General features: G+C 44.4%; 1 protein-coding gene across 2 annotated transcripts in view; it reads left to right on the forward strand.

Annotated features, from left to right (window-relative positions):
* Positions 1-13,547, forward strand: part of LOC306981810 (sodium/potassium-transporting ATPase subunit alpha-1) — a 71,914-nt gene extending 58,367 nt beyond the window's left edge. Inside the window, exons 8-22 of one of the 2 annotated variants that reach the window (XM_079581518.1) lie at positions 1,100-1,217; positions 1,426-1,694; positions 1,915-2,223; positions 3,559-3,693; positions 4,677-4,872; positions 4,996-5,171; positions 5,533-5,669; positions 5,750-5,900; positions 8,043-8,366; positions 9,655-9,778; positions 11,250-11,395; positions 11,538-11,668; positions 11,756-11,857; positions 11,995-12,086; positions 13,396-13,547. In XM_079581518.1, the coding sequence (XP_079437644.1) occupies positions 1,100-1,217; positions 1,426-1,694; positions 1,915-2,223; positions 3,559-3,693; positions 4,677-4,872; positions 4,996-5,171; positions 5,533-5,669; positions 5,750-5,900; positions 8,043-8,366; positions 9,655-9,778; positions 11,250-11,395; positions 11,538-11,668; positions 11,756-11,857; positions 11,995-12,086; positions 13,396-13,424 (2,439 nt within the window). In that variant the 3' untranslated portion in view covers positions 13,425-13,547. The remainder of the gene's footprint in view (positions 1-1,099; positions 1,218-1,425; positions 1,695-1,914; positions 2,224-3,558; positions 3,694-4,676; positions 4,873-4,995; positions 5,172-5,532; positions 5,670-5,749; positions 5,901-8,042; positions 8,367-9,654; positions 9,779-11,249; positions 11,396-11,537; positions 11,669-11,755; positions 11,858-11,994; positions 12,087-13,395) is intronic. The other variant, XM_079581519.1, reaches the window with a different exon arrangement.
* Positions 13,548-15,768: the final 2,221 nt, after the last annotated feature.

Consider the following 15,768-nt stretch of genomic DNA (forward strand, 5'->3'; position numbering starts at 1 on the left):
TTTTTCCTTTTCAAGCCCTCTCTGCACATGCTGTAGTCGGACAGTGCCTCCCCAAAACTGTGGCCCCACAACCGTATCAAAACTAGAAAGTAATTGCTAATAAGTATTTATTTCAAATAAATAATCTGAAATTTGAGTGTTTTATGCACATATAGTCCTTTCTCAGTCATTTTTGATAATTTTTAAGCATATAATTTGATCAAATAATATCACTTAGGACCTGACCCTCTGACCAGATAAACCTCTTGGATTTCTGCTATTTAAGTAATATTTACAAACTGAATTGCTGAATCTGGAGTCCCCCAGGGGTGTGCACTAGGGCCAGAGTTATTTATGTACATTCATTATTCAAGTTAGAAGAAAAAGGTCACACAATCTAATATTTGGTTGGATGCCTTCAAGTTTATTTGAGCTGAAACAACCAAGTCCCTTCCTTAAATGCTGTCCCTGGACCAACAGGCATCAAAATCCGGCCTCAAAACATATTTCTGTCTGTACCTGCTTTTATTTTTTTGACAGCAGTAGTGCGCAAACTTTTTTTCTGGTATCGTTAAACCCTTGTCGTGGCCTGAACAGTTTGGGAACCCCTGCTTTATGTCATGGAAAAGACACTTTTTCTTCTCGCTTTGATTTTGAACTCTTTGAAACGGCTTGCACTGTGGAAAGTGGGGCATGGATGTCCAAACCTTCCGTGCAGACTCTGGTCGTAGCTTGTACCGAAAAGGGTTCAGGGCTAATCAAAGTGTTCCCATTTGAGTTCCTATTTAAAGTGTATCACCTGCCTATATGGGCTAGCGCTCTGATTTGGGCCAAATCTGCCTCTGAACTCCTAGCCAGGGGGAAGGACCACTGTGTTACTTAGACGGAATTTGAAAAACGAAAAACCCAGACAGCACAAACACGAATGAATGAATAAATTAAATGTATATAAAAGAAGAAACAAAAACATCTTTGAACATGGACTTAAGAGGGATTTTTCTTGTTTTACATCCAGTCATGTAAAGTCGCCCAAGCTCATCTTGTGAATGGGCCATTTTTTGAGAAGTCCTTCAGCGTTATTCTCCGATCATCCATTCACCCGTGTGTTGTCCGATTCCAGGTGGACAACTCCTCTCTGACTGGTGAATCCGAGCCGCAGACCCGTACACCTGACTTCTCCAACGAAAACCCCCTGGAGACGAGGAACATCGCTTTCTTCTCCACCAACTGTGTGGAAGGTATGGCAAAAATATCTTGCCTTTTAGTTGCAGTTGCCTGTAATCATGCTTTAAAATTACCCCTAAGGTCCCCAGGGCATATTTTGATCACTGTAGACGGTCACCCACACAACCTGGAATCATATTTGCGCTTCATTCACGTAGTTTGGTGTCATCCTGTTCATCAAAGTGAAAGCTTGTTCCATTTCTCATTGTGTTTGTGGCCCAGGTACTGCCCGCGGTATCGTCATCAGCACTGGCGACAGGACGGTCATGGGTCGCATCGCCACGCTGGCCTCTGGACTTGAAGTTGGACGCACTCCGATCTCCATCGAGATCGAGCACTTCATCCACATCATCACCGGTGTGGCCGTCTTCCTGGGCGTGTCCTTCTTCGTCCTGTCCCTCGCCCTGGGCTACTCCTGGCTGGAGGCTGTTATTTTCCTCATCGGTATCATTGTGGCCAACGTGCCTGAGGGACTGCTGGCTACTGTCACTGTGAGTCACGTTGCTTTGACCTCCTGTCTCTGCTGGGGGCTGTTTGGGGTCACCGCAGTAAAGTGGTCACCTCTTGAACAAAATTAAGGCTTTAAATGTTATTATATAGCGTTAAGTGATCATGAAACCTGCATTTACATTCTGTTTATGAACATACTGAACAAAATTTTGTGCCACACGATCCACCTGTAGCTGCTTGACGTGGCCTTTCTGTGCCCAGGTGTGTCTGACGCTGACGGCTAAGCGCATGGCCAAGAAGAACTGCCTGGTGAAGAACCTGGAGGCCGTGGAGACCCTGGGCTCCACCTCCACCATCTGCTCCGACAAGACGGGCACCCTGACGCAGAACCGCATGACGGTGGCCCACATGTGGTTCGACAACCAGATCCACGAGGCCGACACCACCGAGAACCAGAGCGGCACCTCCTTCGACCGCAGCTCCGCCACCTGGGGCGCCCTGTCCCGCGTCGCCGGCCTCTGCAACCGCGCCGTCTTCCTGGCCGAGCAGAGCAACCTTCCCATTTTAAAGGTGTGAACTTGGGGCAGGGTTGGGTCATTTGGGTTTGATAGAATGCACTGTTAAGCACCTACAAGAGACAACAGTGCTTTCATGAAGACTGACAGTGTTTTAAGATGATGGTCATTGGCCAAATCCAGTCTGTAAATAGTTTATATTGTAGGTGATATCGCCTAGTGCAGTATTAGCATTTGAATATGAACATTGCAGGTGAAAATGCAGGAAAACATTTAATTCAAGAGACTTTTATTACAATGGTTTGAAGAAAATGGTCAAATCATATAACGTTGTATATTGTTTTGTGGACATGGAAAAAGAGACAAGTTTACTATTGTATTGCAATGATATTTAAAAGGGGATTTCTTTCAATCAATATAGTTTGAAATTGTAGTATTCCAGCAACACTAATATAAACACAATTTCAAAAAGACTTTCAGCTCAAATAAATATTTGTTCCCTCATTTTTTAATTTTTTAATATATATATATATAAAATATCTATTACTTCACTTGTTTTGCCCAAATGTTCATTTATTTTATTTTTTTATTTTTTGCAATTTGTTTCTAATTTTTGCCCCATTTTTTTATTTTTTTTCCAAATTTTTCCCTTATTTGTAATTACTAATATTTTCCCCATTTCCCCACTGTTTATTCCCCATTTTTCCTATTTTTTCCCCATAACATAAATAACAACAACACACATTTCTTGACATTGGAGAAGAACCTGATATTGTAAATTCGCCTGTCTTGCACACATTTTGGTTCCGTTTTCTGGTTCTAGATGACAAATATTCCAGTATAGGTATCGCAGAAAGTATCCTCCAGGTATCCATGTTGTTAAAGTACTGGTATCGACACCTGTAATGTATCAGAAGCTCCAACTGTTACCCACCATATTTGTGACACCGTCCTAACGCTGAAAAACACCTGCTTACCCAGGAGTCTCGCAGTCCCCTGGCTCCCTCGGCTCCTGGATGCTGAGCGCTAGTTTCCCCTCAGCATTAATTACCTGGAAAAGTGTCTCAGCTCTTGTTGCTGTGTCGGTTAATCACCTGTAAACGTTTGGCTGGTTGTGCGCCATTATTGACACTCACTCACTCTCTTGTTGATCCGTGTTGTCTTTCTGGATTGTTACATCAGGGGTATATTTTAGAAAGTGTTTTAGACTCAGTTTAGACATCATTTAGTCCAGTTCCCTTTGAGACCCACTTTAGTCCTGATTGGATCTTGCTGTAGAACTGTCATTGTTTGCGATCCTAATCCCTCCCTTGAATACGCATTAAGGCTTATCAAAATGATGACTTTCAAACATGCGGCACATTTCTAAAGCTCGTTCTTGTTCTTTCAGAGAGACGTTGCCGGCGATGCTTCCGAGTCGGCCCTGCTCAAGTGCATAGAACTGTGCTGTGGGTCGGTGCAGGAGATGAGGGACAAGAACTCTAAAATAGCTGAGATCCCGTTCAACTCCACCAACAAATACCAGGTATGTACAAGCTTTCATAGGGAATTGGTTTCGTAAGTAGCCCGAGGGAAAACAAAGTGTGGAAAAAACTTTGTCCCATTTCTCCACCAGTACTTTAACAAATGCTGAATTCTGAATATATCTTTCTACTAAATAAAGATACAGAGACATGGAGAAGAGCACGTGTAAATGCCTAAAAACACTCAAGCTTCAAGCCAAATATGCTAACGTTAGCTTCACACCACATAGCTAATGTTAGGACGCCACATATGCTAACGTTAGCTTCGCACCACATGGCTAATGTTAGGATGCCACATATGCTAACGTTAGCTTCGCACCACATGGCTAATGTTAGGACGCCACATATGCTAACGTTAGCTTCGCACCACATGGCTAATGTTAGGACGCCACATATGCTAAAGTTAGCTTCGCACCACATGGCTAATGTTAGGATGCCACATATGCTAACGTTAGCTTCGCACCACATAGCTAATGTTAGGACGCCACATATGCTAAAGTTAGCTTCGCACCACATGGCTAATGTTAGGATGCCACATATGCTAATGTTAGCTTCGCACCACATGGCTAATGTTAGGACGCCACATATGCTAACGTTAGCTTCGCACCACATAGCTAATGTTAGGACGCCACATATGCTAACGTTAGCTTCGCACCACATAGCTAATGTTAGGACGCCACATATGCTAACGTTAGCTTCACGCCACATCATGCTCAAGTTAACAACAAGTGGTGTTTTTCGCCTCATTTCGATTATCAACTAAGATGAGCTATAAGCCACGCCTCTGCAAATTCCCATTGGACACTTATATTTGCTTTAAGCAGATCAACCACAAATGTCCAAACTTAGGCATGCATAAATCTTGTGCACTTCTTATGAAAAATGAATTAGCAACTTAATAATACTTTGTTCTGACAATAAAGACATCAGCCTTTTCATCAACTTGGCGAGCAGCTGTAATATTTCCTTTTCTTCTTGCCCCTAGCTTTCTATCCATAACAATTCCACGGCCGAAGGAGAGTCCAAGCACCTCCTGGTGATGAAGGGAGCTCCTGAGAGGATCCTGGACCGCTGCTCCTCCATCATGCTCCAGGGCAAAGAGCAGCCGCTGGACGACGAGATGAAGGACGCCTTCCAGAACGCATACCTGGAGCTGGGCGGGCTGGGAGAGCGAGTGCTGGGTAAGAGGCTCCAAACGGACTGAACGCTTGTGACTGAAACTTTCCACAGTTTGATCCCTGTTCCGCTTCGGGGAATCATTGTCCCCCCCCTCCCTCGCTGAATGTTCCTTCACTTCTGCCCAGGTTTCTGCCATTACCACCTGCCGGACGACCAGTTCCCCGAAGACTTCGCCTTCGACACAGAAGAGGTGAACTTCCCCACGGAGAACCTGTGCTTCATCGGCCTGATGTCCATGATCGACCCTCCTCGAGCTGCTGTGCCCGATGCCGTGGGCAAGTGCAGGAGCGCTGGCATCAAGGTCATTTCCAGTGATTAAATTTCTTTTTTTTTCTGTGGAATATATGTCATCAGGTGAAAGAGATACATTGAGTTTTCGCAATGTTGTGCCTTTCCATAGCCGAGGGGTAGCAAGCACAAATTAAACAACAGAGGACTGAGGATAGAACCCTGTGGAACCCTGTGGGGATAGAACTGGGACCCGCTCGGGGACCTTATGTACAGTACAGTTGCACGGCAACAGTTGTGCAATGTTTACTGCTTCTTATGTCGCTTCCTGTGTTTATTTCCAAGGAGGGGGTGAAACATGAATCATATGCACTCATCGGCTGTTATGTGACTGAGTAATTGCTCTGATTTGAACAAGGCCATGTCTTTTGTAGGTCATCATGGTTACAGGAGATCACCCGATCACAGCAAAGGCCATTGCCAAAGGTGTGGGCATCATCTCTGAAGGCAACGAGACTGTGGAGGACATCGCGGCTCGCCTCAACATCCCAATCAATGAAGTCAATCCAAGGTGTGCCCCCACTTTTTGGTATTCAGTGACTTCATTTTAAGGAACAAAGTATGACACATCTTCTGCTGCCTCGTCCGCAGAGATGCCAAAGCGTGTGTGGTACACGGTGGAGACCTGAAGGACTTGTCCCCTGAGCAACTGGACGACATTTTGAGGTACCACACAGAGATCGTCTTTGCCAGGACCTCTCCGCAGCAGAAGCTCATCATCGTGGAGGGCTGCCAGCGACAGGTATGGAGACCTTGGGATAGTAGCCTTCTTAGGGCCTGACATACATCAGATTTATTACTTGGGCCGGGATTATTGCGTTAAACGATTACCAGCTAAATTTAATTTCTGGATTACTAAAATGTCTCCACAAAGAAAACATTTCTTTGGATGTCAAGGAGAATCCTCATTTTCAAGTTTCCAAGTGATGGCACAAGGTGAGAGAAGTCAGAGTTTGTCTGTGGTGACCATCCTTTGTACCAAAATGCTCTTATTTGTGATGAATGCTTCGTAAACAAGGACTTATTGGAGCAGACCTGGCACTGCCATAAGATTTAAGAAGCTGCTCCCCCAGAGCCTACAATGGTGAGTAAAACTACGGCGAAATGGTTCCATTTGGGTAATGTTATGTCACTGAGAGGCTAGAAGCTCCAGTAACTACTTCTCATAATATAAATACGCTAAGCCTGACTGTGACACTAACGTCACATGTCTCATAAACGGCACCATCGCTACAAAACTCTCCTCATGTCGGAGTTTTGTCAAAAACAGGGCAAAATTGCCTTTTTTTGGGACCTGCATGGGATCTAATATAATCATTAGGTCCCATGAGCTAAATTGTGGCCTTTTAGCGTTTATGAGAGACTCCAAACTCGCCTGCACTTGCTTTTTGCTCAGTTATCCCCCACACTGTCCCTTTTGCAAACGCTTTGTAGCAGTTGTAGTGTAAGTAGTCAGTTTAAATGGCTGGTGCGAGTGACATTCTGTCCTACATTTTTACACCTTGATGCTAATGTTTGAGTAATGACTTGGTGCGATGACGAGGTGACAGAGGATTGAGGCGTAGCATCTGTGAAGCTGCAGAAGACGGGTCACCCATAGTATTTTTACATGCAAACGCTGCAAGCTGAGCCAAGATTTAGCCGTGAGTCACCAGTCGTATGGACCAACACAACATGATCTTTTAAAAGCTATGTTAATTTGCCCATTTGTGAGCTTGTAAGATGACCCGATATACAGCATCGAGATGAAATTGACAAAACACAAAGGCTGCAGTTATTGAAGTGATGTCTCTGTGTCCTGTCGCCTTGGGGTCCCATTTGATATCGCTGCAGATGTTGTGATGTGATAATTATGGGGAAGAAGTGCTCCACTGAAGCTTGTCACGAAGCTTTGTCACCACTTCTGAAAAATGGAAAACACAGCTTTTTTGTTTGTTTTTTGCTTTTTTCCTCTACGGGCTTGTCGCTTAGAAATTGGGTTGTTGAACATTGAGACATACTTGTTATCTGATATGGGCTTCTTTCTAGAACTTAATGAGGCAATGTAAGTTTTTGGATTAGGCACCATTTTAAAATCAAGCCAAATGTATGGACTAGTTTAATGTCACACACTAAAGCAAACACATAGCCAATGAGAATGCTGCTCTTAGGGCTGTCGCGATAATAACTATATCAACTTTTCCTTCTATAAGCTACAGATAAGCAATAAAGTCTCAATATTTATCGTCTGTACGTTTATTTGCATTTTTTCTAATTCATTTTTTCTAATTCATTTTCTACCCAAAGTAAGTTGTATTTCATGTTGTTGGATTGTTGGATATTTTAAGACAGAGTACTTTTGAACAAAGCCTAGCTCTCACTTTTATGCTTTAGAGTTTGGTATTTTGGTATTTGGTGTTTCTGATCACTCTTAAAGTGATCAGAAAGTAAACAATCAAGTCTCCTCCTGATTGGACCAGACAGGCCAGTGGAAAGCTCGCCTCATTGGTCGACGCGATTCTGATTAGTGTCTAAGATCAGCAAAGGATATCTGCAGTTTGTGTGAAACCACCAACAGAGTCAGAGTCGGAAAATTGTCGTCAGTCAGCTGTCCTTGCATGCGCTGTTAGAACGGAAATTATAAACGTCTTGGTGGCAGAGGCACAACTGGAGAGGCTTGGACGTGTCAAAGTTGCTTCTCAAGCCATTTGAGGGTTTGGAGGCTGGAACTCAACAGATACACTCATGAGGAGGGCAACCTCAAGTAGTCGCTTGCGAGAAGCTCCACTTGGGCCGCACCAATCCGCCTAAAACTCATTCCAGTTGTCCCCAGCTTTAGGATCGTAAGCTACTTTAACCACAGCCAACATTTCATTTATCATTCCAAACTTTCTTTTCTTCTCAGGGCGCCATCGTGGCTGTGACCGGCGACGGCGTGAACGACTCCCCGGCCCTGAAGAAAGCAGACATCGGCGTCGCCATGGGCATCGCCGGCTCAGACGTGTCCAAACAGGCCGCCGACATGATCCTGCTGGACGACAACTTCGCCTCCATCGTGACCGGAGTGGAAGAGGGACGCCTGATCTTTGACAACCTCAAGAAGTCCATCGCCTACACGCTGACCAGCAACATCCCAGAGATCACGCCCTTCCTGCTGTTCATCTGCGCCAGCATCCCCCTGCCCCTGGGAACCGTCACCATCCTCTGCATCGACCTGGGAACTGACATGGTAATACTGAGCTAAAGATGTAGAAATCAAGGACTCCTCTTGTCAGTGAACATGCTAATGCTAAAGTTTACCAAGCACTAACTTTTCAATTGTTTGTAGAACACACCCTGGACATTTGACTTTGAGGACTTAGTACTGTGCGTAATACTGTAGGGAGCGGTTCTAATCTGTGTCACAGTTTCAGTCTTAGTCTTTTGGTCCAAAATGCTTTTTAGTGTAAATGTGATAGTTCTAGTCTAGTTTTATATATATTTTTTAAAATATTAGTATTTCAACAAATGAATTCAGGTCAGTCTGTATCGGTATTGAAAATTTGAAAATAAGTATAAGAATTTGGGATGGTTGCAAGTAGTACTAAGTCTAATAGGCAGAAATGTTCTCACTGTGATGATGGCTTTTTCTAAAAGCGACCGCTCTCCTCATCCTCTCATCAGATTTTTTTATGACCAGCGGCGTCTGCACATTCGTTCATCAACTACTTTCTGCGTTCATACCACTACCATATTCAGTTGGTGGGGAAAAACTGTCCTCAGAAAAGATAAAGTCCCCGAAGATAAAGAGCCTGACAAAGGTCATCAGTACAGGGCACGATAACTTCTGTCCACTGCTGTTTAAAGTGTCCCTGCATGTGCCCAGATCACGCTTTACTTAACATGGTTGGCAAAGCTAAGGCAGCCCAACTGCGGCAAACTTGGACACAGCATACACACACTGTAAGCTGTAAACATGAATAATGTAATGATATGTGCTTGGAATAGCATGACAGGAAAGCATGTCATGCTAAAATGGGAAGATTTTTGGAGGATTTTGTAGTCTAGTGATTTAGGGTAGTTTTTGGGGCATAATCCATGGGACTATGGGACATTGGGGCAATTCATCCCCCCCTATATATAGATAGAGGGATGAAATTGTAGGTGGACGGATGGATGGATGGGTGGATAGATCGATCGATGGTGGGATGAATTGATGGATTGATGGATGATGGATAGATGGAGGAATACCTGGATGGATGGATGGATGGATGGATGGATTAATCAACGAGTGGGAGGGTCTGTGAGTGCTAGAGACGAGACCCAACTACCTACGACTTTCACAGTTTGATTCAGGTCGTACATTTTTAACTACAAAAACATGAATAATAACAAATCGACATGCTATGATCTTGTATTTTCTGCACAAAACTCCACAAATGGCACTAACATCAATAGTATTTTACACTCCACACCCCTTTCCTTTGATCCCTCTGGACACTTGTCAATGTTCTGATTCCTTCCCTGTCTTTGTCCAGGTCCCCGCCATCTCTCTGGCTTACGAGGCCGCTGAGAGTGACATCATGAAGAGACAGCCCCGAAACCCCAAAACAGACAAACTGGTGAACGAGAGGCTCATCAGCATCGCTTACGGACAGATCGGTACATGCTCTCGCTTTCAGGCCCATTCTCGTCCCCGATCCGATACGAGCGGCGGTGTCAAACTCTGAGCCCAAGCTGACACTGAGAGATCGGAGATTAAGAGCAGTGCCCTTACAGCTTATCTTGACATTCAGCGATAAAAAAGAAAATAGAACGGCATGCCCCAGAAATAGCACTTGTGATACCGGGCTGAAGCTGCAGCTCTGCGCACGGCCGCTCTCCTTTTCGTCTGTGCCGCGGTTGTATTTCCGTCAAAGATTTATGACCTGCATTTCTTCGCATTCACCAAACGCTCAATTAACTTGAATCCATATTCTAAAAGATTTACAAGACTTGTTGATTTCTGTTTAGCTAATCATAAAAAGACAAGCGGTTGTTTGGCCAGATAAATTCATCTCGACTCATTTATTCATTGTGCGCCTCAAAAAACGACCACAGGCCAATTTACGGAATCCATTATTAATCCCGAACGCCTGCCTTCTGCTGCCACTTGGAGCCCATAAACCCCATGCATCTATTAGCTTTATGACCAGCTATAATTACACGGCAGTGTTTCGGCTCCTGTCTTAATGTCACACTCAAATATTTGTACAGAAGCTTGACACAAATTTGAAATTAGGCGTCCAGAACTAGGTGATGAAAACTACAAAGTTCAAACATTTGCATTTTGTCTGATTTGTGTTGAATCAATTCATTAATCTTTTTATATCGACTTGGTCTCATTACACAGACATGTCTTTGACAGACAGGGGGCGCTGCGAACTTAGTTGGGTGGGATGAAAAGTGAAGCAGAGATCGAGAAACCATTGTACTCCTGCTTCTGAGTACGTCACCAAGAGCCCCCCCCCGAAGTTCTAGTTTTGTCAGTAACCCGGTGCAAAATGTTGTTTATCTGGTCACAGGGTTCCAATTTGTTTTGTGGAAATGCTAAGTAACTTGTTTACCTTTAATAAATCCTTTTCGTAGTCTCTCTGGGGGTAATACAAGTGTTAAAGGGATGATTGGGGGGGGGTCTTTCATCTCCCCCTGGTGTCTCTAGCCAGAAAACCACAGTTGCGACTTCGCTGCCACCGGGTTGGAGGCCCCAATACACACTAATAGAATCACGGAGAAGAAGCTAACAGGCTAACGGGCAAAGCTAACTGCGGGCTAGTGCCACTTAAACAGTATTTACAGCCAAGTTTGAGTGAGAAAAAATATCTCCATTGTGTAATTGGATGTACAATATCCCTCTGTCTCTTTGTCTTTTCTGTTAGTGTAGCTTTTATTCTCACGGACAATTAATGAGTAAAAAAAAAACGCAATGTGCTATGACACCTGCAGTGGCGCTCATGGCCTCTAGGGACACTACTGCTTTAATGCCTTGGACTTTGTCATTAAAACATATTGCAAACTTATTGCACTTAGATGTAGATATTAGTTCTAGGGCCATGAAACTGGAGGGTTAAGTTAATCTTTCTCTTTTCTCCAGGTATGATCCAGGCTCTTGCGGGCTTCTTCACATACTTCGTCATCCTGGCTGAGAACGGCTTCCTGCCAACCACTCTGCTGGGCATCCGAGTCAACTGGGACAACAAGTACATCAATGACCTGGAGGACAGCTACGGACAGCAGTGGGTCAGTACATGCTTCGTTATGTAAACATATTTTGAGTCATTTCACCCTTTTGTGTTTCCTACATAATCCCATTTGCTCATTCATAGTTTAATACAGATCCATTCCTTCCACTAATCCAGTCCCGTGTTTGCCCTTTCCACAGACGTACGAGCAGAGAAAGATCGTGGAGTTCACCTGCCACACCGCCTTCTTCGCCAGCATCGTGATTGTGCAGTGGGCGGATCTCATCATCTGTAAGACCAGGAGGAACTCTGTCTTCCAGCAGGGCATGAAGTAAGCCACAAAGCACCATTTTCAAAAGCTGTCACACAAAAAAGGAAAATAAAGAGTTGGGAAAGCTTATTCTGAATTGTCTCACAGGAACAAAATCCTCATCTTCGGCCTGTTCGAGGAGACGGCCCTGGCTGCCTTCCTGTCCTACTGCCCGGGCATGGACGTGGCGCTCAGAATGTACCCTCTCAAGTAAGTGGACATGCACGTTGCCAACTTGAAAGGTCCCATATGCCTCCTGCGAAACGAACGATATGGGACCGTTTACATTTCCACACTCCATATGTTGATCCACTGCATTTCCCACTCACTTTGTTTGGTGTTTTTAGGCCCAACTGGTGGTTCTGCGCGTTCCCGTACTCCCTGCTCATCTTTATCTATGATGAAATCCGTAAGCTGATCCTTCGACGTAGCCCAGGAGGTGAGGAACTGGCCACGTTTTCATTCTCTGCATGTTGCTCCAGCTCGGGGGTTTTTCCCACACTTTCTGACTTTACTTTAAAGGGCATATTTGTCACATTTTGAAATCGGCTCCTTCAGGGATGGATTGGTGACTCTGGCTCCCACAATACGTAACAGTGAATGTGTTTACATGCACTCGAGTTTCCCAGTTATTGTCATGGGTTTTTGAGAATCCTGACTGCGTCCATATAACACTTGATTAGTCTGTGTTTCTGATCAGTTAATTCCATTTTACTTGTTATATTTGCGCGTAGGACACCACCAGCCCATCAGCGGGTTTAAGTCATTCGGACTGAAGTGAGGGCTGCTGCTTTTGCTCCGCCCCCTCCCACTTGCCTGGGTCTGACTCTACAGCGAGCCCCACTGTGTGCTCCATTGCTCCTACCGCCCTCTGTCCGGGTTTTGTTCCTTTATTAGACGATGTTTCTCAACTCCTATGAGATCTAGGAAGCTGACTGGACTCTTAACAATCCTCTTTCTTATCATGGTCAGTTCCGGAGATATCGGCATGATATCGACCGATAGCCGATATTGTAAAATACCCAGTTCTAGTCAGTTGGGTGTTGATTTGCCATTAACGGTATTTACTGCTGTAGATATCTAGGCTTCAGAGGGGTACGGGGGTTAATGGCAAATCAACACCCAACTAACTAGAACTGGGTGTTTTACAATATCGGCTATCGGTCGATATCATGCCGATATCTCCGGAACTGACCATGATAGGAAAGAGGATTGTTAAGTCCAGTCAGAGCCCTCACAACTTCCTAGACCTCATAGGAGTTGAGAAACATCGCCTAATAAAGGAACAAAACTTGGAAAGATGGCGGTAGGAGCGATGGAGCACACAGCGGGGCTCGCTGTAGAGTCAGACCCAGGCGAGTGGGAGGGGGCAGAGCAAAAGCAGCAGCCCTCGCTTCAGCCCAAATTACTTAAACCCGTTGAGGTGCTGGTGGTGTGGAATTAACTGATCAGAAACACTGACTAATCAAGTGTTATATAGACGCAGTCAGGATTCTCAAAAACCCATGACAGTAACTGGGATACTTGACCCTCGTACCCCTCGCCTAGAAATTTACTACAGTAAATACCGTTATTTATCATCTTTTTCTCAAAGTCACTGTCACCAATCTAGCCTTGAAAACGGTGAAATGTTGGTTTTTCATTCAAGCAAACCCAGCAGTTTTAGACGTGGGGAAAAGTATTTGTTCTAAGATTGCTGTCCTAACGTTTGCTTTCCTCTTTGTTTTTCTCTTCCCTCGCGGTGCCAGGTTGGGTGGAACGGGAGACCTACTATTGAAGCACCCGTCCCCCCCCTCCTCTGTCCGACGTCCAGCCCAATCAGCTCGCATCTCCTCCTCCACTCCCTCTTTGCATGAATATTGTCTTGCTGCTCGGAATTTAAACAAAACAAAAAAAGAAATTTAACCTCTGTGAAACTTAAAAAGAGACTAAAATTGGAACGTCGTTTTTCTATATTAGGAATGCTTGATACTACTAATAGACAAATACTGAGATGAACGTGCAGATGCAGATGTTGGTAATGCTAATTAATATGACATGAGCACTGAACAATGACATGACTATGCGTGCCTTGTTTATGAACAGGACCAATTTTATACATGTTTTTAACAGTTAAAAACGTTCAATAAATGCGCTCGAGTCAGGTCCCACATGGTTTGCTCTGGCTTCGTTTTTGTGTGTGTGTGAACTTCTCCACTTAGTAGCTCCAACAAACTCTGAACTTTACAGTCTCAAATCTCTGCCTGATTTATTGAACTTTGGACCTGCAAAAAACAAAATCTCCTTGGTGCAAGTCTGTGTGACTAATAGGCCAGGTTTGTATTTATTTTGTGACAGATTCTATTGCTGAAAATATGGGCACTTGCTCCAATTTTCAAAAAGATGAATAAAGTTGCATACAGGCACCTCTTTTCTCGTAAGACATACTGGAATTCCCCGCACACTTGCATCAACAAAGTGCTATTGTACTCTCACAGTCCCCTGAAATTTGACCATAGCTCTAACCAGGCTGACTCTGTCCAGGGAGCTCATTATAGTCAGCTCTGTGGGTGCTTTTACACTCCAGTCTAGCTCTATGTACTACATAACCTGCTCAAATGGATTCAAATGAATGAATCGTCTTTCAAACAGAGGAAACTCATGATATTTTCTGCTCATTATCATGGAACTGCATAAACAAGGTTTGTAATACTTCACCGTTTAGGGCTAAAATTAGGGCTACCTCTGAGCTGTTGTGTTTGTGTCATGATGTAGCTGTATATGTGGCTAATAGCAGCACAAAGCAGGAGCAACATCTTTTACTGTCCACATAAGTCGTCCTATTCCCACAAAGTACACTCCTTTGAAAGCCTCCATGAACCATGAAACTGCAGCTAATGCTAATGCTAATGCTGCTCACACAGACATAGAGCAGCGGCATCAGGAGGCGCAAGAGCTGTCAGTATTTTTTTCCCTCCTTCCAATCAGCATTTGAAGCTCTCCCTCAGCTAGCCAATCAGAGGCGGCTCTCTAGAATCAGAGCTTCAATGGGATTTCCCAAAGAACTTCAGCAGTTCTGAGGGACAGAGACGACCACAGGGACGACCTCACTGAAACACCTGATAAAAAACTGACTTTCTTACAACATTTAACAGCCTCTAATGGATGTATGATGTATGATTGAACATCTACATTTGTAAAATTAAATCAATTTTATTATGCAATTTATGTTTAATATTATTATGTGGGACATTCAACTTCACTTGGAGTCAGTGAGGAGCATCCACTGTTGAAATCCATTTTGGTTTGATCAGACTTTATGATCCATTATTAAATTGCCTTGTTTTTTTGGTTCCAACCAATTAGATACTGAAAAATCTCTGTGATAAACCTTCACAATCTTAAGCACAACATAACTAATGAAATGCCTTTCGGTGCAAGAAAGTGAAATGCTACAAACGCTGCATGACACAAACTGTTAGCACTCTCCAAGGCGAGAGGCTGGAGACAGGCTGCTGGCTCAGTGCTTGCGTTTTGTCGCGTCAAGACATCTCCTCCGCCGCTCGACCTCCGTGACAGCTCCAGGAGGGATCAGGGATCAGGGGCCTGTACAGTGGAGCCGTCAGCGCTAGCGAGGCCTCCCCCTGTCAGTCTGTCCACGTGAATACAGTCTGTCTGAGAGGATCGCCCGTCTGGGGGTGCGACGGTGGGGACGGGTGTCACAGAAGCTGCTGACAGAGCGACTCGGGGATGGACAGGAAGACAAACGGGACTGACAACAGACCCTTCATGTGTTTGGAGCTTCATTGAAAGGGATTCACAAATAGTATCTGTGTCCCCAGATGCGGCTCCTCCCCCTCACCTCCTGATTGGACCTGGCAGGCTGCTTCACCGCAAATTAATAGCATTATGTCAAATATGCAATTTTACACACAATGAAACTTAAAACTTTAACATTTTCAAATCACATAGAGTATAGAACTTTCCAGTCATTATATAAAGCGGATTGTTTAGCAGTCTCATGTCATGAAAAGCCTTAAAGCCTCTGAGTGTTTGGACGAGTCAGCAGCGTCAGCCCCTCAGTCTGACAGCGGTAAGGGATGACGTGTCTGTCAGCGTCAGACTCCACTCCAGTCTCAAGG

This window comes from Gobius niger (genome assembly GCF_951799975.1).
Source record: "Gobius niger genome assembly, chromosome: 23".
Lineage (NCBI taxonomy): Eukaryota > Metazoa > Chordata > Actinopteri > Gobiiformes > Gobiidae > Gobius > Gobius niger.